Source organism: Leguminivora glycinivorella, chromosome 23 (genome assembly GCF_023078275.1).
Source record: "Leguminivora glycinivorella isolate SPB_JAAS2020 chromosome 23, LegGlyc_1.1, whole genome shotgun sequence".
In the NCBI taxonomy this organism is placed as follows: domain Eukaryota; kingdom Metazoa; phylum Arthropoda; class Insecta; order Lepidoptera; family Tortricidae; genus Leguminivora; species Leguminivora glycinivorella.
The window spans coordinates 4,549,668-4,572,170 of NC_062993.1; the positions used below are offsets into that span (position 1 = coordinate 4,549,668).

Below are 22,503 nucleotides of genomic sequence, written 5' to 3' on the forward strand. Positions count from 1 at the left end.
AACAATTCCTAAAGCATTCAATTCAGTGGACAATAGCTGTCCCAATACTGTCGGAATAGAAACGTGGAGACCTGTTGCTTGTCTGGGATACACCCGACTGCGCTGAAAACGGTTGTGTATTATACGAGTACGTCTTGCTTATTAAGGCTGTTATAGACAAACGTACCAAACCCTGACATGGATCTGATCGGCGTTTTATTCGAGTGCATGAAAGTTGGTGCGCGGTATGTCGGTTAAATATGTAACATAGAAAGAGATATTGTAATCGGACCAATTTAGTGATCCGGTACGCCAGTCTGTTACAGTTTTTATCTGGAACAACCTCCTAGCTTACTCTATGCCATTATAAATGTTCAGTGTTCAAAATTTAAAGGTATTCTTCGATACTTACAATCTACATTCAGTTTAGTGGACAATAGCTGTCCCAATACTGTCGGAATAGAAACGTAGAAACCTGTTGCTCGTCTGGCATTCACCCGACTGCGCGGAGAATGGTTGTGTATTATAGAAACTTAATATACTGTACTGATACTACTGATACATTTCGTGTTTTGGAGAGAATAGCAAAAAAATAATTGAAAAGGAATAACACCTGATTGAAAGCAAAGACATTGCCTAAGATAAAGTTTACCAGATATAGTGTATGTTGACTACATACTCTTGTTTAAAGATGCCAATGTTTTAACTATAAAACTCCTGTGAGACACAAACATTATTTTACTCACGTGTTAAGTCGATGTAACGCTCGACATGTATGTCATGTATCGATCCATTTTCGAGGATCTTTTTCAAGAATAGCGACCCCGCCTACAAATGGATCGAAAAATGTCGAACGTTATATCGACTTAACACGTGAGTAACCCGCTTAAAATTATTTTTAGATGCCAATGTTTTTCAGTGTTACCAAAGTCATACAATAATACTAACCATTGTGTAGGTAGTGCATTCATTCTCTTTACCCTAGGCTACTGTAGAACTATGTCATAGTGACGTTATAAATCAGATTGTAAGAAACCTCTTACTGCTTGTCATTTTGACATGGTTGTAGAGTGGTTTAGGGTTCCAAATGGTTGACTGTACACAGCTGAACATCTTCAGACGTTGTGCATCTAAGTTTGAAACGTACGGGGAATCTAATTAGGTCAGCACAATTCGGGACGGGGTCTTATCTCGGGTGTGTAAGGACAATATGTACCTATTCCGAATGTCTGAGCTACTGTTATTATGTATATATTATACATGTATATAAAAGGGTCTTAATACAAAAACAATAAAAAAAATTGTTGACACAGATGTCATATATACCATAGATCAAGCAAAGGTTAAGCGTGTCAAATGAACTCGGTAAAATCCACTCCGTCTTTATTCACAGCTTGCAGCTTTCGGGCGTCAATTTTTGTAAGTTGAAGTCAACAAAAACATAAAAAATGCTTCGTTACGTGATATTAAATTGCAACGACATAAAAATTATGAACACTTAAGGGCCTGAGACATATTTAAAATCACAGGCATGTAACAACTTCAGTACAAAATCTGACACGCTCGGCCGTCATACAAACAGATGAACTAGTTTCGTCTAGTGCTTGTTGAAGAAGAAATGATCCAATCCCTAGTTCCTTTAAGAATGTAAAAATATTTAAATATTTTTTTTTATTAAATATATATAAATTTCTTTTTGACACCCCTCGGCCAGGCGGTGAGCTGCGTACATCTCGCATTCTTAAGCTCTCTACCCCTGCTCACCGCACTGGGTTTATGACTAACTCTTTTGCTGTCCAGGCGAGCCGTCTCTGGAATTCGCTCCCTCTCAGTATTAGACAAGCCCCAAGCAAGTTAGTTTTCAAGCGGGTACTACATCAGTATCTGCTGAAACAAGAGTTCGAGTAGCATCCATCAATATATATAATTATATGCTTATATTTGCGAATATATATCAGTTATATAGTAAGATTATTTATTTATATTTGCATTTATTTATATTTATGTATTATATAAGTATTTTATGAAGTTAATCAGTTGTTTTCGATTATTCTACCATTCGATTGTCATTTTTCCTTCTCCTTGCATTGATTTCTGAAGTGGAGATAGTTGAAGGGATGGAGAGTGACATAGGCTACTTTTTGTCTAGTGCTAATATAGTTAAGTAAATAGACTATTGTTGTGCGTATGTAATTGTATTTTGTGTAAAGAACCATGATCAAGAAACTTTTAAGAACTTCAGTTTCATCTTAACATATTTAATTATAAATACAGAAAAAAGCCAATTTTACGAAATCATGTAGCATTATTCATTTATAATTTGAGATTTAAAGACATAAATGCACATGCTTCATTCTAGACTACATCGTCACTTTCCAGCAGATGACATTGTGGTCAAATTATTTACCTGTTTCTTATAAATAAAGTCTTAGATTTCATTTGAAACAAGTGAAAAATTTAATTTTCATATAGATACACGCTCTTACATGTTATGTAAGAAGTGCCTGGTATCCGTTGGCTCGTTGGGTCGACGACATCCGAAAAATTGCGGGTCACAACTGGATGAGACTAGCCCAGGACCGGGAGAAGTGGCGTACTAGAGGAGAGGCCTATGTTCAGCAGTAGGGTTAGTACATGATTGCCGCGAGAGTATGTCGCCGCGAGATAGACTACCCGTCCTTATGTCATTAATACAATTAGACAAAGACGTGTCATCTATCTCGCGGCGACATACTCTCGCAGCAATCATGTGCTAGGCCTACAGTGGCCGATAAAGGGCTGATATGATGATATGTTGATGATGACATGTTATTAACACACTTGCACGAAACTGTAATCATAAAAACTTATAAACAGCGCACCAAAATTAATTTCTCATATCTTCATTATAACTTGGTATAAGTTATTAAATGTACAAGTTTGTTGACTTGGCGCCGTCGGTCCGCCATTACCAACAGAGCAACAGGTAGCCACGTGCACTATTGTTATAGTCTGTCAAACACTACTCGTCAGTGGGAACTAGGATAATAATGTCTTACTTTAGAAGACAAAAACAGTATTAGTAAGACTATATGTGAGTATGTTTAGTAAAACATCCCACTTTGTCGGTTATCATTATGGCGAAATTTACTTGTATCTTTATATGAATAAACTGACAAAAGCGGCTTTATAGCAATCGACAGTGGTACGTTTTCCCGTGCACACTCACATGTTTGAAATGAAATAGTTGGTGCCTAGTTGGCGCAGTCGGTAGGTGGGTTGGTGTACTAATACCGAATTAAGCAATCTGTAGCACTATTATTAGATATGTGCAAAACTATACTCAGACGCAGTCACATTGTCAGTAGAATAGAATAGAATAGAATAAAATTTCTTTATTTGCCAGAATACGTATGGTACAGGATGACAACAAGTTTTATAGGTTTCACAATATAAGATAAGATCACAATTTTACAATAATAGTACTAAATTTAGTCAGTGGGTAGAAAATGGGAGCACCTTAAAACACGTAGTCGAAAAGAGCCTGATACATTTTCTATGTTTTTTTTTTATTTTGATCCATATTCCTCTTGCGGATTCGGTGTGTTAAGTGTTAAGCTATGAAAATATGTTATTCCATTTCTTTTTATTATGAATGGGCTTACTCTTGACCACAGACCAACCAAAGGCAAAGACGTGGCCTACGATGGAGTGAGCTCGCCCAGACGATGCCTGTTCACTCTTGATTTGAAGGTTGCCGGGTTATATGAGCTCGGAAATGTAGCCGCCGGCAAGGAATTCCACTTCTTGGCAGTGCGCATAAGAAAAGAAGATAATATAATCCGTGTAAGAAGGAAATAATTACATACTTATTTCTAGTTGGCGCGGTCGGTAGGATGGGTTGGACTGGTTATAATTAGCCACAAAAAAGTAGACAGAAAATGGAGGGTAGTCACATGTAGTAGTGGATAGTGATTGTCTTTAGATGTGAATAGCGAGCTGAAAAAATACCTAAAGACAATCACTATCCATTAGACTTATATTGACCGGGATATAGACCGTGATTACCTTTTTGATTTTTGTCGAGCTCCCGATATTCGTCCGATATCCGTCAATATAAGTCTAATGAAAATAACCGTGAATCATTCAAATCACTATCCACTACTACATTTCACTACCCTCTCTTTTCTTTCTACTTTTTTGTGGCTAATTATAACCAATCCAACCCATCCTACCGACCGCGCCAACTAAAAAAAAGTATGTCATTATTTCCTTCTAATATACCTTACACGGATCATATTATCTTCATAGCTATGTTGTTGACTGTACAGTACACATTATGTTTCACAAGTTAATTTTTCAGCTGAACGTGCAGTTAAAATAAAAGTAGCCGACTCGAGAATATACTTGAAATGTTTTCAATACAAACGATAATGTAAATAAAGATTCGTAGTTTTCTTCAAAAGATACGATTTAGTACTTATACGTCCCAAAATCTTACACTACGGACCGATGTTAAAGTCACATCCCCATATGCTGTATCAGACATTATCCATCTGCATTGGAACACCTCGTTCAATTATCAAATATGATAAGTAAAACGCCATTGCAAAAGAAAACTCACACAAACAGAAAGACAAAACGAATCCACCGGGCACAGTTACACAACGACATCGAAACGGATTCTACTGCAAAATAAAACCACCGTCCAATGACTATAACATTCATCGAATATTGACTCCGCCGGGCAATGCCCCCTAACGAAATTTCACGAAAAACCCTCATCAAGGAACCACCCCACCCGAACACCCAAATTCTTATTTCAAACTCCAGACAGGGGGGTATAGCGAAACTATTCTTATTTTAAAATCTCTCTCAACGGAATATGGCCCGAAAGAGGTTCTTATTTTAAAAATATCACGCTCCACCGAAATTTTCTTATTTTAAAAACTTGAGGGGGGTGCGAACGTTCTTACTCCGAAATCCCCACCCGGTGGCCAGTTTTGATATTCTTATTTTAAAATCGCTTGGAGCGTTCGGATTCCGTTATTAAGATGTTGGTGTGCTCTTTTAGAACGTGCGCTTTAAGACACAAAGGGATATGGAGACCCTTTATATTCTGCTTGGACTTAAGATTCTAATTTCGTTTTGTACGGCCCTGAACGGCGACCTAGATACGTTCACATCCTTGAGGATACCTAATTTAATGTTTCAGAGCGTTCTAATTTAGAACACAAGAGTTATAAAAAAAAAACAAAAACATGCATGCAGATTTATGATCCAATTTGAGCAAATGTGTTTGAATATAGAATTTAGTGTTCCATCGATGTTCGAAATTTAAAATTTCCACAACCGAACACTATTTCGTTTAGAACTGTGTTCGACACAATTTGAGCCATATTTAGAGACGAATCAATCGAACGTTAATTCGAAATTGGAATGACGAAAAATCGAACGGTGCAAGCAATCTTTCCCGCCAATTTCCATCGCTGTCAAATTTGGGACCGCGCCGTGCCACCCCAGCCTCCCCTCCCAGATCAATTTACGATAACTCGGTTTTAGCGCCGTCCCGCTTCGCCTTAAGACACCCGGCTATCCCCGTCTCCCCCCGGATAACTTCTAGAATCGGTGCTGCTTGTTATCAGAACCGAATATCCGGCACGAGAATTTTCAATTTTCGTTCGGTTGTCGGAAGATTACTAAATGGTCGGTTTAAAGTTTAATAATAAAGAAAATGATACAAATACATTCGAGAATAATTAAATGGTATTTTTTTTTTTTATTAAATTGGTAATTCTTTTCAAAAGCGCTATTTATACAATATACAGGACAAGATGAATCAGATATGACAGTGTCAAAGAGTTAAAAACAATAATACTTTACCGACTTGTTTACAAACAAATTGTAGATACTTTTTCGTCTAATTAACTCTTTGAATTTATGCACAAGCCAATAAAAACAACTCCTACTAAGAATTTAAACTCGCAAAGAACTGAAATCCTACATACTAAAATCAACTGTTTTAAAAACTACGTGAAATAACATTAAAGATCTTTGAATCCAAAGGAATTTTCCATCTAAATGCCTCCAGCCAGATACCCAGTTCTATCCCAAAAGCCTGCCTCGGCCATTCTCTCACGCGGATATGCCCGGACTTATTTTTAACTGTTGTGTGCGTCTTTACCCATGTGTGTGTGCGTGCAAGGGTGGCGCTGCGCTCGTGTGCGCGCATTTGAAATATTCCCCCGTAGCGCCACGAATTGATGTTTTTAATTAGTTTCCAACGGTTTTCGTGGCCAGTACCTGTTCTATATTTGAAAAATTCGTCAATTACCACAGATCTTGCGAACTTTAAATTGAATAGTAGTTCACGTGGAACAGTTTCGAGTTACACTTAAATGTAAACGAGATGAGGTTTCATGAAAAGTTTCCTTTGTCGGAAAATTGAATAGGCGGGAAGTTCACCGTCGATTTGTCGGGTTAACGGACATTCATGCCTCGAAAAAGCATTGAACACAATCCATTTTAAATTAGCTCAAGTATTTAAGGGCTTCTGTGAAAAATAATCAAGCTGGTAAAACCTTTTACTCAAACGATAGGAACGATTTGAATACATTTGTATTTCCTTGTACTTAGTGTTAAAATTCCTGAGACAATTTGTTAAACATTTTGAATTTAACAATTCTTATGATCAAGATACCTAATCGTTCTGACATGGTAAACAATTTGGTAAGAAAATGGTTCCGTCTTATTTAGGTCATTTTATGGCACTGTGCCTTCATGCCATATATAACATCTGTGTTTATCAATACCTATCTGTATTGTATTATAGTCACAAAATTAAAAAAAATATAACATACATTATTTTAGAATTAATTAAAGGAACATTATTTAATATTATAAAAGTGTTCTCCTTTATAAAATCTTCCTATTTTCGTTACAAAACTGGCAGGAAAGAAAAGAAAATTAAGAGAACAAACCGAATTCGAATTTAGAATCTACACTCACATGTTTTCAAATTTGGAATTCCAAGTTTCACCGAATGTTTTATTTATCCTGACCACAGCGTATAAAAACTACGTATTCATTTTTATAATCTGTAATTTCAGCGCTATTCTTTGTACCAGTTGCGATAGTCTGTGGCACTTTGGGTATGTTATCCCAGACACAGATGGGAAAAGTTCTGTTTTAGTCTTTTGCAATCTGGTGTTTTCGGTTGGTTTGTGTAAGGATTTAGTCAGTCTGTGGTTTTTGGGTATTTATCGTTGCTACCTGTTGCTAGGCTTTGTTTTTGTTGATCGTTGCCAGTTTCGGAGTTTCAGTTGAGCTTATTATGGTTACGAATGTGTTCTAACTATTTGAATGGCTTAACTTGTTAACGTATTACATAACGAGGGAGTTAATATTACGTCATATATTATTAGGCGATTCCGTTCCTCTGTAGGTACTGTAAGTAGTTTTCATACTGGGTTACTTATTAATAATTATAATTTGTATTTGTATATGGTTTGTCCGATTCCATGGCCAAAAAGGATTTAAAGAGGTTCATTTCAAATATACACCTGGTTTTTATTGATTTTCGTTCTTTTTAAGGCAAGCTTCTGCAACTATTTCTCTAAGAAACTAGTGTCATATTGACGTCATATATTGTATTCCTAATATTGTTTATTTTTACATATACTGTCAGATACTTGACAGTTATTATTAATAATCTCTCACATTTAATAATAATATTTATTTACTTTGTAAAAAAAACGGCCAAGTGCAAGTCGGAATCGCCCACGGAGAGTTCCACTGTACAAAAACAGATCATTTATTATGTATGGTATGAGATATGAAACTAATATTTTTTACGAATTCAACAAAAAGCTACAATAAATTAGGTAGCTTCGATTGGTTTCAATTAAAAAAACCGGCCAAGAGCGTGTCGGGCCACGCTCAGTGTAGGGTTCCGTAGTTTTCCGTATTTTTCTCAAAAACTACTGAACCTATCAAGTTCAAAACAATTTTCCTAGAAAGTTTTTATAAAGTTCTACTATTGTGATTTTTTTCATATTTTTTGAACATAGGGTTCAAAAGTTAGAGTGGGGGGGCGCACTTTTTTTTCCTTTAGAAGCGATTATTTCCGAAACTATTAATATTATCAAAAAAACAATCTTAGTAAACCTTTTTTGATTTTTAAATACCTATCCAACAATATATCACACGTTGGGGTTGGAATGAAAAAAAATATCAGCCCCCACTTTACATGTAGGGGGGGTACCCTAAAAAAACATTTTTTTCCATTTTTTATTTTTGCACTTTGTTGGCGTGATTGTTATACATATTGGTACCAAATTTCAGCTTTCTAGTGCTTACGGTTACTGAGATTATCCGCGGACGGACGGACGGACGGACGGACGGACGGACAGACAGACATGGCGAAACTATAAGGGTTCCTAGTTGACTACGGAACCCTAAAAAAGAAGGTTCACAGACACATAACAGACTATAAATCCCTATTAAAGTCTGGTGTTTAAAAAATATTCGACCCTTTTTACCTCAACAACTATAGTCTGATGAGAATCCTGCAGTTTCTTATCTTTTTTTTTATTTCCAGGGTTGCCGCTCGTGTGCCATGGCGGAGTGCTCATTCGCGCGCTGCCAGCAGGAACGACGCGCGATCCGCAAGGAACTGCAGCGGTGGACCAAGAACATGGTGTATATACTCGGTGAGTGACAACCCTAGCGAGTAGTGACAACCCTAGCGAGCAGTGATAACCCTAGCGAGTAATGGCAATCCTAGCGAGGCAAGAAACCTCGCGCAATCCGCAAATATCTGCAACGGTGGACAAAAGTATAGTGTATTGTATACCTCAGTGACTGACAACCCTAGCTAGCTACCGTGTAGGTGATAGCCATAGCGAGGAACTGGAGCTGTGGATTAAGAACATGGTGTACTTTTCGGTCAGAGACAGCCGTAGTCAGGCAGTATGTCGTATGTCTAATATGGCGAGTCAGCAGAAAATATTTTTACCATAATTATTTAGAAGATATCTACTTAAAGCTTGATCAGAAATATATGACTACGCGCCATCTTGCGGAATTTCATAAGAACTATTTTCTTCATACTATACTGAACTGTCATCCCATACATCAGAATAACAGCGCCCTCCTGACAATCTAAATACATAAAATAAGAAACTGACTGACTGTCATATTAACGCACAGCCGAAACCGCTGGCCTGCGAGATTTCAAATTTAGCACGTATAGGTTCTTTATAAGGTGTAGAGGAGCAATAAGAAATGATTTTTTCCCCTCACTAGCTCGGAAACACGTGTTTTGTCCTTTAATACCAGCGGGTAAAAACGCATTTTATCCACTAGTGGGTAAAGTAATTTGACCTTGAATAAAGTCAAATTAACTGCTTTAAAATTGATAAAAGTAGGTGAATCTAGTAGTAAAGATGATTTACCACCTGTAGAACTACTGGAAGCAGCGATAAACGCATTTTTTGCGTTGTAGTTTCCTCGCTATAGTGAGGGGAAAAGTTTTGTGTTACTCTCGGGTGCAAATGTATTTTACTTCTCATGTGTTAAAAAACTCGCAAGTTCAGGATTCTATTCTCGAACCACTCGCTTCGCTCGTGGTTCAACTATAGAATCCTTTCACTTGCTCGTTTTTCAATTCCACACTCGGCGTTAAAATACAACTTTGCCCCCTTGTATAACAAATAACTATTTAAAATTCACCTACTAAGGGGATGTAATAGGGGTCCAATGTATGGGAAAAAAATATTATTACGCCGACTAAGCCGCGGGAAAAGGCTAGTAGTCATTTCTGGTCAGGCCCCGTAGCCGAATGCCATTTCTCCGACGCGAAACGAAAACGAAACGCCGCGAAAGGTAGTCTGGCTTTGTCCCGCCAATACGCACGAGCGATAGAGATAGATATCTACTAGCGTTTCGTTTCATGAGCGTAGAATAGAATAGAATAAGACTTTATTTTGTATAATTTATGTTACAGAATTATGGCCTACCAAGCACAGGCATTAATTATTTTACATACAGGGTGTAACAAAAATGGTGGTGATCCGTTTAAGGGCGTATTCAGTATCGTATTCTCATCAGGAAAAAGTAGGATAAAAATTTTTTTTCGCAAAAAATTTTTTTATCTTTGTATGGAGATTCGACCGATTCGCGCGGCCCGGCTCATACAAAAGTGAAAATTTTTTAGCGAAAAAAAAATTTTCTTCTACTTTTTCCTGATAAGAATACGATACTGAGTACGCCCTTAAACGGATCACTACCATTTTTGTTACACTCTGTATATGTCTTAGGTGTCTAAAAGATCTAATGTAAAGTAAATGGGGCTCAGTTCAGGTATGAACTAGCTCACGCTAAAGCTTTCGTGAGCGTTTGTGCCATTCGGCTACGCACCCAGGTTTTACTGCACATTCGTCGTCATTCAAAACTTTTACCGCTAGGTCATATATCTTTTTACGTAAAAGCCAGACCAACTCCTGACCTCTTCAACTTATCCTAAAAACTTCAAAATGAACCAAAGTGCGGACTCCAAAAAGGGTAACTTATGTAATAAACGGAGCGGACCTAAAACTCAAACGGAACAAACGTATGCTTGAGGCTTCTAATTTTGAAGTCTGGTTTTAATAAGTTCGTAAGTATGCGGTGTTTGTAATTTTATACATTGCTTTACTGTAAGGTACAGCGGGGCAAATCTCGACTGAGGGGCAGTAGGTGATTATTGGGAGTTTCAAATCAAAGATTTGAAAACTCCCAATATCACTTCATATTTAGGACTCGTACTCAGGTTTATTGGTGATTTAAAACTCTCAATAGGTTTTCAGATGATTTAAAACTCCTAATCGGCTTTCTCATGATTTGAAACTCTCAATAGGTTTTCTGATGATTTAAAACGCTCATGACGAATATATAGACAAAAGTTTATAAAACTCCGTTAATGATAAAACACCTTTCAAGTTAGTTGCACGTGCCTATTGACAAAATGAAGTTCGTAAAACAGTCTCAGAAATTGCAGTTGGATGCTGTTTGTTCTTTGTCCAATAAACGTTATTTTCGACATGGCTCGCTTTTACCCGACACCATTCGCTGTATAATATGTGGCCCATCGAACTGTGGAAAAACAAATTTAATTGTCGGTTTGCTGCTACATGAACATGGTCTACGCTTTCAAAATGTTTATGTATATTCTAAAACCTTATTTCAACCAATGTATCAATTTCTAGAGCAAGTTTTAAAGCTAGTTCCTTCAGTATCATTTCAAAAATATAACGCAAATGATGAAATCTTAAGTCCTCATACAGCAAACATGAATTCCATTATAATATTTGATGATGTTGCGTGTGAAAATCAAAATAATATACGAGATTACTTTGCAATGGGAAGGCATAAAAATATAGATAGCTTTTATCTAAATCAGACGTATAGTAAAATACCTAAACAATTAATAAGAGATAATGCTAACTTAATTATTCTTTTTAAACAGGATGATATTAATTTAAAGCATGTTTATGATGAACATGTAGGAAGTGATATGTCATGGTCTCAATTTCGTGAAATGTGTGCACAAGTATGGAAGATCCCGTTTGATTACTTAGTCATAAATAAAGATTGTAATAGAAATTCAGGCTGTTATAGAAAAGGATTTGATACATTTATAATTCTAGATTGACTTGATATATAACGCATAGTATTACATTAAACACTTATTGCTTAAAATGAAACCATCTAGTTCAGACATGGAACATAAAATTAATGAAGAAAAATTGTTTAAACAAAAAGTACTCAAATCTGCTGAAGCAGTAAGAAAAAAGTTAAACGCATTCGTGATGTTAAATCAAACGATAATATGATGTTGGAAGCAATGTTAAAACCAATCACAGACCCACTTGGTGAAATGGTAAAAAAACATAGTAGTAATGATAACAATCTAATCATTAGTGACTCAGATTTTGATAACGATAGGTTTAAATGGAACAAGCCAGTAAAAACATTGAAATATAGTCCTTCAGAAGATGGGATGAAAGAAAGTTTGGATAATAAAACTTTGTTGAGAAAGTCATTTGAATCTGAACCAAATTATAGTGAAAATGAATTAAATGATAGTGATTCTTCATCTCAAGAAAGTGTGAACCAAAGTGATTCTGATACAACAAATAATATTTCATTTAGAACGTCAGACTCGTTTCCTTCTCCTCGCGATGATCCCGCTTGGCAGAAACAATATTTTATCATGAACATTCCATTTGGTGTACGAAATGAGCGTGGAAAGCTAATGCTTGGATCTTACCCAATTTCTGTTAATGATGATAAACTCGTGATAGGTGGAGAAAGTTATTTTTTAACACAAGGCTTACATGATTTGTTGTTTAAGAAAGTACCTGACTTAAAACTAGTAACTGAAGATGATAAACGATTATATAAAACATTGTTAATGAAAACGAATGCACATAGACGCGACTTTGATCCAAAGAAACCCATAAAAAGCAACAAGGGTATGAAATATTTAAACCTTATAAAACCTCTTTTCAAATTATCCAAACAGCGCACAGTAAGTGAAGAATATATATCCGGTAAAGGTTTACCATCAATGAAAAAAGTAAAAAGAGATATTTCATATGTATATTGGGATGATCCAAACGAATTAGTTGACAGATTAAAACTGCTTATAGCATCGCGTGACGCTGGAAATACAGGGTTAGATAACGAGATAATATCCATAATTGAAGAATTACGTGAAGCAGGCTTAATAAATAATATATAAATGTATATACTCTTACCTTTCCCATCAGTTGAAGTTTGACTTTCAAGTAAAAAATGAATATAGACAAATTCGGTCACCATGTTCATAAACGTTTGCGTACTGATGAAATCTCTGAGCTCAAGTACAAGGCTTTGCTTCGAACAGAAGCAGGAAATTTTGATCTAAAAACTATAAGATTAAAAGGGGTTGTTAAACCATTATCTTCCGATGATGCAGTTAACAAGCAGTACGTTGATGAACACATTCAAAACATGTACGAAAAGAAGTATATAGACTCTTTGTTTAACACAATAAATAATCAAATTCACCAACTCGTAACTCAGTTAAAACTGAACTTTTATACGAAGAAGGAGATAGACGATATTTTAAAAAAATATAATTATGATAAAACAACAAATAGTGAACGAGATCCACAGGTCAGCGCGAAGAAATTTTAAGCGACGATCGGTTGTACTACAAGGAATTGATGATTTATGGCAAGCCGATTTGATAGATTTACAAAAGCTTCATACTGTTAACAGAGGATATAAATATATTTTAACCGTTATTGACACATTTTCAAAGTATGCATGGTGTACACCTATTAAGTCTAAAACTAAAACAGAAGTCAAAGATGCATTTGAACTAATAATAAAAACATCTAAACGAAGACCTAAAAACTTACAAACTGACCTAGGAAAAGAATTCTACAATCAAGAATTCGATTTCTACTTAAAATTATTAAAAGTTAATCATTACTCAACTTATTCAATTAAGAAGGCATCTATTGTTGAAAGGCTGATAAAGACACTTAAGTCTAAGCTCTACAAACATTTTGCATTAGTTGGTAACTATAAATGGGTTGGTAAGCCATTAGACGATGTAGTAAAATCATATAATCAGACTGTGCATCGCACAACAAAAATAAAACCTATTGATGTAAATTTTGATAATGAAATGCAAGTATTAAAAAATATTAAAAAATCACTATCCAATTTGTCTTATAAATCGAACAAATTCAATATAGGAGATTGTGTACGCATTAGCAAGTATAAAAATGCCTTTCACAAAGGTTACACACCTAATTGGTCAACAGAACTTTTCACTATTACTCACGTGAATCGCACTCAACCTGTTACGTATCACATTCAAGACCAGCATAAAAACACTATACTCGGTACATTTTACGAGGAAGAACTTCTGAAAACCAACCATCCAAACGTTTACCTTGTAGAAAAGGTTATTAAAAGAAAGGGTAGAAAGTTGTATGTTAAATGGTTGGGCCTTAATAATAGCGAAAACAGTTGGATTGATAAAAGTGCGGTTGTTTAAAGATATTTATATAATTTCCTTTTAATGATAGTGTTATTATCTCACGAGATATGAAAGGGAAAGGACTGTTAAACAGCGCTATTAATAATTTACCCTTTGAATTACACTTACCTGGTTATAACTATTGTGGTCCGGGAACAAAATTGCGCAAAAGGTTGCAGAGAGGCGATAAAGGAATTAATGCGCTAGATAATGCGTGTATGAAACACGACATAGCATATGATAGTTATTCGGATTTAGCTGATAGACATCGTGCTGATTTAGAACTATACGAAATGGCGAAACAAAGAAGAAAATCGAAAGATGCAGGGAGAGGAGAAAAAATTGCTTCGTGGTTAGTTAGCAAAGTGATGAAATCTAAAATAAAGGCAGGTGCGGGTATAAAACCATTTAAACGTTTTGTGACCAAGATACGCAGTGAATTAAAAAAGAAACCAAAAACAAAAGGTAGTAATATAATTGAGCGGGCACTTATTGCTGCGACGAAAATTTTTAAAACCAATTCCAAGGTACGGGTACCTCGTCTTATACCAATTCCAAAAACTGGAGGCTTCTTACCGCTGATACCTATTTTTGCTGGTCTGTCTGCGCTAGGGTCATTAGCAGGAGGAGCTGCCGGAATTGCTAAAGCTGTAGGTGATTACAAAGCCGCCAGAAAAATTTAGCGGAATCGGAGCGACATAACAAGATGATGGAATCTATTGCATTAGGAAAAGGCTTACACATTAAACCATATAAAAATGGCAAAGGATTATGTTTGAAACTTTCAAAAACTAACTGAGAGGTTACCCAGGCGCGCTCTTTCAAATATTGACATTTTAAAACACTCATCTGATATTCCATATTTTCGAGGAGTTTATATGAGAGACAGTTTACCAAAGACTCCTAAAAAGTAGAATGTGGAATTGTTAATTTAGACAGTTTTAAAAACAATGGTACACACTGGGTAGCCTACGTAAAAGATAACAATTATTGTGAATATTTTAATAGTTATGGTGACCTTTCACCTCCGCTAGAATTAAAGAGGTATTTAAAAAAATATGATATTTACTATAATTATGACACATATCAAAAGTTTAACACTGTCAATTGTGGACACTTATGCCTAAAGTATTTAAAACAATATTGGTATAACCGTTTAAATATCATCGCACAATAATCAGTTTATCATTCTCACAATGTCTTTCACTTTGTCTATAACTGGAACATCTTCCACTCTGTTAACAAACTATTCACCAGCTTTTCACCTGGATGGTGAATATGAGTGTGGGCTATTGTATATGTCAACTTTTAATTCTATACCCAACATAGACGACAGAAATAATAAGTTCTATTATGGTAAAAACAAAGTAATTAAAATTCCTGAAGGATCATATGAACTTCAAGATATTGACGATTACCTTAAAGAACATATTGAAGGATGCTCTTTTGCACTAACATGCAATAATAATACCTTAAAAACATCTATTTTATGCTCTGAAAATATTCATTTCGACAAAGAAGGCTCCATCGGTAATATACTTGGCTTCGGTTCAGAATCTATTCAAGCTAATATATTAACTGAATCCCCTTATCCTGTCTCCATTCTCTCAACAACCATAGTCCGCATCGAATGTGACATAGTGAGCGGTTCATTCGTTAACGGAAAACCTAGTCATATAATTCACGAGTTTGTACCAAACGTGCCACCTGGTTATCGGATTATAGAAACACCAAAAAACGTTATTTATTTCCCTGTAACCCAAAATAGCTTAAACACAATAACGATAAGAATTTTAGACGTTAACAATAATCTAGTTAATTTACGGGGTGAAGAAATTCAGTTATATTTACATTTAAGAAAAAATGATAGACTTCAATAAAACTTCAGTCTCTCTTAAAAACATTACCAGTACTCATCCTGCAATCACGAAAAGAAGACCTAAAGTAAAACTCACAAAACAAAATAAGCAATTCCTCCAAAGCTTACGCCTATTAAAATGAGTATATTAAACTTAACAGAACCTTTTGTCTTTGATAATTCTATCGAGAGCTTTGAATATCATTCATATAAACCGTACGTCACAAGTTTCAATTTCAACGATGAAATACGTATACCTATAAACCAACAAGATCTTTACGTACTACCATCAGCAAGTTCTTTATACATAGAAGGTACTATAACCGCATTCAATAGAGAAACAAAAGCCGAGGTAAAAAGTGTTCTTCTTACAAACAACCCCATACTTCATCTATTTCAAGATATTCGATATGAATTAAATGGAATCGAAATTGACAAAATTAAAAACGCAGGAGTTACAACAACTATGAAATCTCTTGTATCTATGAATGGACTGGAAGCATCCATGTCTAAGTTATGGGGATTTGATGTCAATGGTATAAAACACGGAAGGTACATTTTCTGTGTCTGTACCTTTAAACAAGATTCTCGGGTTTGCTGAGGATTACAGCAAAATCATAATTAATTGCAAGCATGAACTTATTCTTTTAAGATCCAATACTAATTTGAATAGTGTTAAATTAAATGCGAATGAATATATAGACAATATTACTATATCTAAAATAGTATGGCGCATGCCTCATGTTAAAGTGTCTGATCGTGAAAGATTAAATTTACTCAAATGTTTAGAAAGAGATCGTGCCGTTCAGATAGCATTTAGGACTTGGGATTTGTATGAATATCCGCTCTTGCCTGAGACGTCAAAACATTCTTGGTCTATCAAAACTTCATCGCAAATTGAAAAGCCGCGTTATATTATAATTGGATTGAAAACGGGACGAAAAAATGAAGCTAATAAAGACATATCACACTTTGATCACTGTAATTTGAGAGATGTTAAAGTTTTCTTGAATTCAGTTTACTTTCCGTACGAAAGTTTTGATGTTAGTTTTTCGGGTGAAAAGTTTGCTATAATATACGAACAGTATGCGAAATTTCAACAGTCTTATTATAATCGTCTACAAGCGCCGTTGCTTAGCCCTAAAGATTTTAAAGATAAAGCTCCTTTATTTGTTATCAACTGTTCTCGTCAAAACGAAACCTTAAAAACCGGTTCAGTAGATGTGAGAGTTGAATTGGATTGTGAATCTGATATACCAAAGAACACTGCAGCTTACTGTCTGATTTTAAATGATAGTGTATTTGAATATAAGCCTTTAAGTAATATTACGAAAAAAGTATCGTAATGCAGCATATATTTGTAGACCTTCAAGGGTTTAAAACAAAAGAAAACGAATTTATTATCAAAGAATTTGCATACAGCACGCTAGAATACACTCAAGTTTTCTTAATAAAACCCCTTTTCGATTTTCTAAATTGACGGAAAGTGAAGAGAGGCAGACAAAATGGATTGAAAAACATTTAGGTATTTTGTGGCACGAAGGTTATGTTGATTATAGAGAATTTAGAAGACTTATTTATAATCATATTAAAGATAAGATAATATTCGTTAAAGGTATGGAAAAAATTAAATGGATTAAAGAATTATATTCAAACTGTACTGTTATAGATTTAAGTGAAAAGGGTGCACCGAATTTACAAGAACTGTATAAAAAATATTGTATTAATGATTGTATTTTTAATTGTGTGTACCATAAAAAAACTTGTGCATTAAAAAATGTAATATGTATGAAAAAATGGTATTTAGAAAATCACGTTCCTCTTTGAATAAATGAATGTGCTAAATAAAACGCATTTTATTAACCTGTAAATTATACTCCTGAAAACAATGTTTAAATCAACTCATGATACGATATTGTACTCGTGATACAGGTATACGATCATAACATAAGTATCCTGAGTTGATTTAAACATTGTACATAAATATGGTGGGTTTAAAAAAGAAAACTATTTTTTTTTTTTAAGTTTATTTAATAATAATATACATACTGGCATAGCTAACTTAAAAAGTAAAGTAGGTGTTTACAAATTAGTTCAAAGTTTCCTTTAAAATATCACTATATAACTATATTTAGAAAAATGAAGCATGTCCCCACGCAAGTGTGTGAATATTGTCTTTTAATATTACTCGTTTATCATCATTCGAAGATAGTGCTACTTTCATTGTTTTTAATATTTACACAAGCTCTTCGATGTTTTATTAACTTTGGTAATTCTATAAATCTAGACGCTCTAAGAGGATTATATTTGTTTATGTTTATCTCGAGATATAAGTTTCGTAGAAAGCTCCAGCCACTGTCCCGTTCTTGAAATTCATCAATTTTCGTGCTCAATGTGTTCAAAATGGTTGAAAATATTTCTTTAAATTCGTAACTCTGATGTAAAATGATATTTTGCGTAGCGAATGATTTAATTTCACATGCTTCATTTTTCGGCAAACCAAATTCAGCAAACAGTTCAAAGTTAACCTTTATAGATCCAAAAGCAAGCCTTCTCGCTTCGAGAATATGTTTAATATGTCTACGAAGAGCGCACAGAAACTTTACCGGTGAGTCATGGAGGCTACTCTCTCGTCCACGCACTCTGTATGATGCTATTCTACTACGGAAAGCGCTGCTTATTTTTTCAATATCAGGAGTTAATTGAACAGAGTTATTATTTTTATGCAAGTTAGTGCGCAAGTGAGCAGAAAAGGCTTTACTTGGAATACTTATGTCACACACTGAACAAAATATGGAGCTATTATGAGGCATTTTGCCTATTGACATAGGAATAGACTAAATTAGACGTAAAAAAGATTAAAGATTATTGGCTTTTTTTATCTGGGAAAAAGGTTCCTTCATCTGTAAAGTCGTCCTTACAACGCTTTAGAATCTTATTTATTCCATCTACTATATCCGAAACGGAATCCACACGATATTTAAAATTAACCAGCGCTTTCTCCCAACGGGCTTCAGATGGAACGTTTTGAATATCTACTACGTTATACAGTTTAAGATCAATAAAAAGATCACCGGTTAACGAAGCTGTGCGACGCACGTAGCCGCCTGGGACGCGACGTATCAGCACGGACGACAGAGAGTTGGCAGCGGATGCTCGACGCTGGGCTTCAACATGTCCTTCGTCACCCCAGTTTGAAAACCAGCCTGGCTTACAATCAGGTGTCTCTTTCTTCGACTTGGTTGTCGTACTGGAATATTAAAAACTTATTTATATTATCGAATACAACAAAATATAATTAGTTAATTAGGTAAGTACTTAACATTTAAGAATTTAAATACTATGGTTTAAAATGTTTAGATTCAAAGGCTAATTACAATTAGTTAAGTAAATATATGTATTACATATAAAATAACTGAATTGAATTAATTACCTTTTAGTTTTGTCTTCTTCATCAAGGTCAGTGTCACTGTCCTGCAACGTATCAGTTATTAACACGGACGATGCGTGCTTTTTCACAGTTTTCTTTGGTTTGATCTTCTTGCTGTAATATTAAAAACTTTATATTACTTCCAGTTCTCATAAATAAAGAGAAATAAATAAAAAGTTCGCATTTGTAGACAAGTTTTCAAACACAGTTTTAATTAATTACCTTTTACTAGCACATTCTTCGACGACGTTTCTGTCCAGCGACCAGCCCGCGTCACGTTTCGGGATCTGAGAAGCGTTTTTCCTTTTGGTTGTTTTCTTCTGAGTCCTACAATACATAGTGATTATCCATCAGATCATTAATAATAACAAAAATTAATAATAAGTCAATAAAATCTTAAATTTAATTAAAATACATACTTTAATGATCCAGATTCATCCTCAGAGTCGAGGTCTTTCTTAGACTGGATTACATGGTACTCAAAGTCAGACCTGAAAATAAAAAATAAGATTCTGTTATGTTCAGTCGAACGAGATTTCACAGTTGTACTTGTACCTCTCTCCAGCGAGGGTTATAAATTTTAAGTTAAAGTTAATACCAATACGCACTTAACTCGCATAAAACTGCTACTTAGAAGGATACTTATCGGTAAATTTAATCGAGAACAAACATCACTCAACACCATATTCAGAATAGTTTATAGCTAAATAAAATATTACAAACTTACGAACATTGTTTCAAGGTGAATTTCTCCGTGTACGTAAAACTCGCACTGTAACACTTGCACTTGTTAGAAAATAGTAGAGGAAATGAATAAACCAGGGGTTTTATTAATAAAACGAAACTGACGTAAAGTCATGAGTTAACAACCTAAAAGCAAATTATAACTAACATAAACTACAACATTTGCAAAAATACAGTAAGAAACCAATATAATACAAAGGTTGATCATCACTGTAATATAATATTCAACTCAGCTAATTATTGAAAAACAAAAGTGTAATATTTCTTTTGTCGGAAACAAGAACGAATGTCGCCGCGTTAAGACCGCGTTCAATGTGCAAGCTATAATAGCTAATAGCTATACTATATTTTGTTACTACGAAGTTATAAATAGAGCATTTAACAAATTAAAATTACAACAGTTCGAGATTTCAAGCCGGGTGCATTATCAGTTTCAAAATCAGAATGGTATGTATTTTACTTTTATTATATTCTGGTATCTTTGAGTACTTTTATTTGGTGTTGAAATATATTTAACTTGATATTTTTTTACAGGGCTCGCAACCTATTAACCACGCTGCTGAAATGACTGAAACCACACCATTTTATTCGCAAGTTTGTGAAAAACCGAATGATCCGCTCAATTATTCTCAAGACATGGATGCGTACCTGAAATACCAGGATTTGCTCCTGAATCCATCTTTAGAAATTCCATTATCAGGTACACCAGCAAAAAGTCAGAAGAAAATCGCTAAGAAAGGAAAGAGGAAAATAAAAGAAATGGGTTTAAATTCCCATGTCATCAGAAAGGTTACAAAAGGAAAGCGTCTGATTAAAATCAGTATATCCGATTTGGAGCAATCAAATATCGAATCTAATGGGGTTACAGTACAATATGTTGTTCAAGATGACTATGATGAGTTATTAAATGCAACTGAAGGTCTGGTAGAAAAAATTGTAAAAAAGTTGAGTGAAGTGAGTAATTATTAGAAAATTTTATGTTATAAAATGTACTTTACTTTTTAGTTAGTCGTCGTGCTTGTAATATATCTCATTACTTAAATAAAATGGTTTCATGATAAATTAATTGTTTTATTTTTAACATACTAAAACATAGAGAATAAATACGATATTATTTTTAGAGTTTTACCACTCACAATATAGTTGAAATATGTATACTGAGATCTATTATATATCAAAACCATTTATAATTCATGTAAATCGTGATCATTTTATAAGATAAACATAGCGAGTGAGCAACCAGGTAAACTGACTCAAATTACAACTAAATGAGTGATTGCAATTTCGCATACTGTTCAATGTATGTCATGATTTTAATATAATCAAAATTTGAACCTTATATCTTTATGAAAAGTTCTGCTTTGCAAAGTGCAGTATATGACATACGCTAGCCTTTAATTTATACTGAACTCTTTGTTATGGGTGTCAAAGAAGATCATATTTTATATACGTTATTTTAAACCATATATTACAAAATTCGTAGTAGATATGACGTGGGAGTACGTAATCCGAAACAGCCAATAGCATAACTGGGTCTACATCACACTTATAAAGTTTTTACAATGTTTCATATAAATAAAAATGGTGATGTGTAGTATGTCGGGTTGTGACGACCGACAACCTCAACACGTAAACCATTCCTTGGCTTGGCCAACCGAGGCATGTAGTGTTGAATTCGAGACTTGGGGATCTCTGTATTTACGCGGTCGATAGATATGGAATCCCATACCCGGAGGGGGTCAAACTCAATCGATGCATGTAAAACGCGACTACACCAGAGTTCACACTTTGGGGGTCCATTCGTGTTCTGCGACGCTGACGAGCTGATCAGACACGTTGTGTGTAAACGCCACTGTCAATCGAGCAAACGCTTGAGAGAGACCACATCTGAGATTGGCCACCTCGGAGAGTGTGTTGCGTTAAGCTTTTGCTATTTAATATCATACCTAACTTAACTTTACGGCTTACATTTTCGAAATGGACCATTTAACAACGAACACCATACTTCATCTGTTTCAATCAAATGAACGAATCCGAAATGTTAAGTTAAAAATCTGATTGCGCTTTTACAGTTCACAAGTTCTAATTCTAAATATGCAATCGTAAACCTTGTGTGCTTTTTAAACCATCAGAAAACCTATTGAGAGTTTCAAATCATGAGAAAGCCGATTAGGAGTTTTAAATCATCAGAAAACCTATTGAGAGTTTCAAATCATGAGAAAGCCGATTAGGAGTTTTAAATCATCTGAAAACCTATTGAGAGTTTCAAATCATGAGAAAGCCGATTAGGAGTTTTAAATCATCTGAAAACCTATTGGGAGTTTTAAATCACCAATAAACCTGATTACGAGTCCTAAATATGAAGTGATATTGGGAGTTTTCAAATCTTTGATTTGAAACTCCCAATAATCACCTACTAGGGGCTAATGTAACTGG

At 34.8% G+C, this 22,503-nt stretch overlaps 2 protein-coding genes across 5 annotated transcripts in view; both read left to right on the top strand.

Moving 5' to 3' along the window:
• The window catches only part of LOC125238454 (mushroom body large-type Kenyon cell-specific protein 1), a 327,977-nt gene that overhangs the window by 104,110 nt on the left and 201,364 nt on the right, over nt 1–22,503 (top strand). For 3 of the 4 annotated variants that reach the window (XM_048145807.1, XM_048145808.1, XM_048145811.1), the window contains exon 2: nt 8,558–8,669. The exons of the other annotated variant lie outside the window; for it this stretch is intronic. In XM_048145807.1, the coding sequence (XP_048001764.1) occupies nt 8,576–8,669 (94 nt within the window). In that variant the 5' untranslated portion in view covers nt 8,558–8,575. The remainder of the gene's footprint in view (nt 1–8,557; nt 8,670–22,503) is intronic. 4 annotated transcript variants of the gene reach the window in all.
• LOC125238456 lies at nt 20,151–21,996 on the top strand. The gene is made up of 2 exons (XM_048145813.1): nt 20,151–20,514; nt 20,602–21,996. Exons 1-2 carry the CDS (start codon nt 20,512–20,514, stop codon nt 21,034–21,036), a joined length of 438 nt encoding a protein of 145 aa, XP_048001770.1. The 5' UTR covers nt 20,151–20,511; the 3' UTR covers nt 21,037–21,996.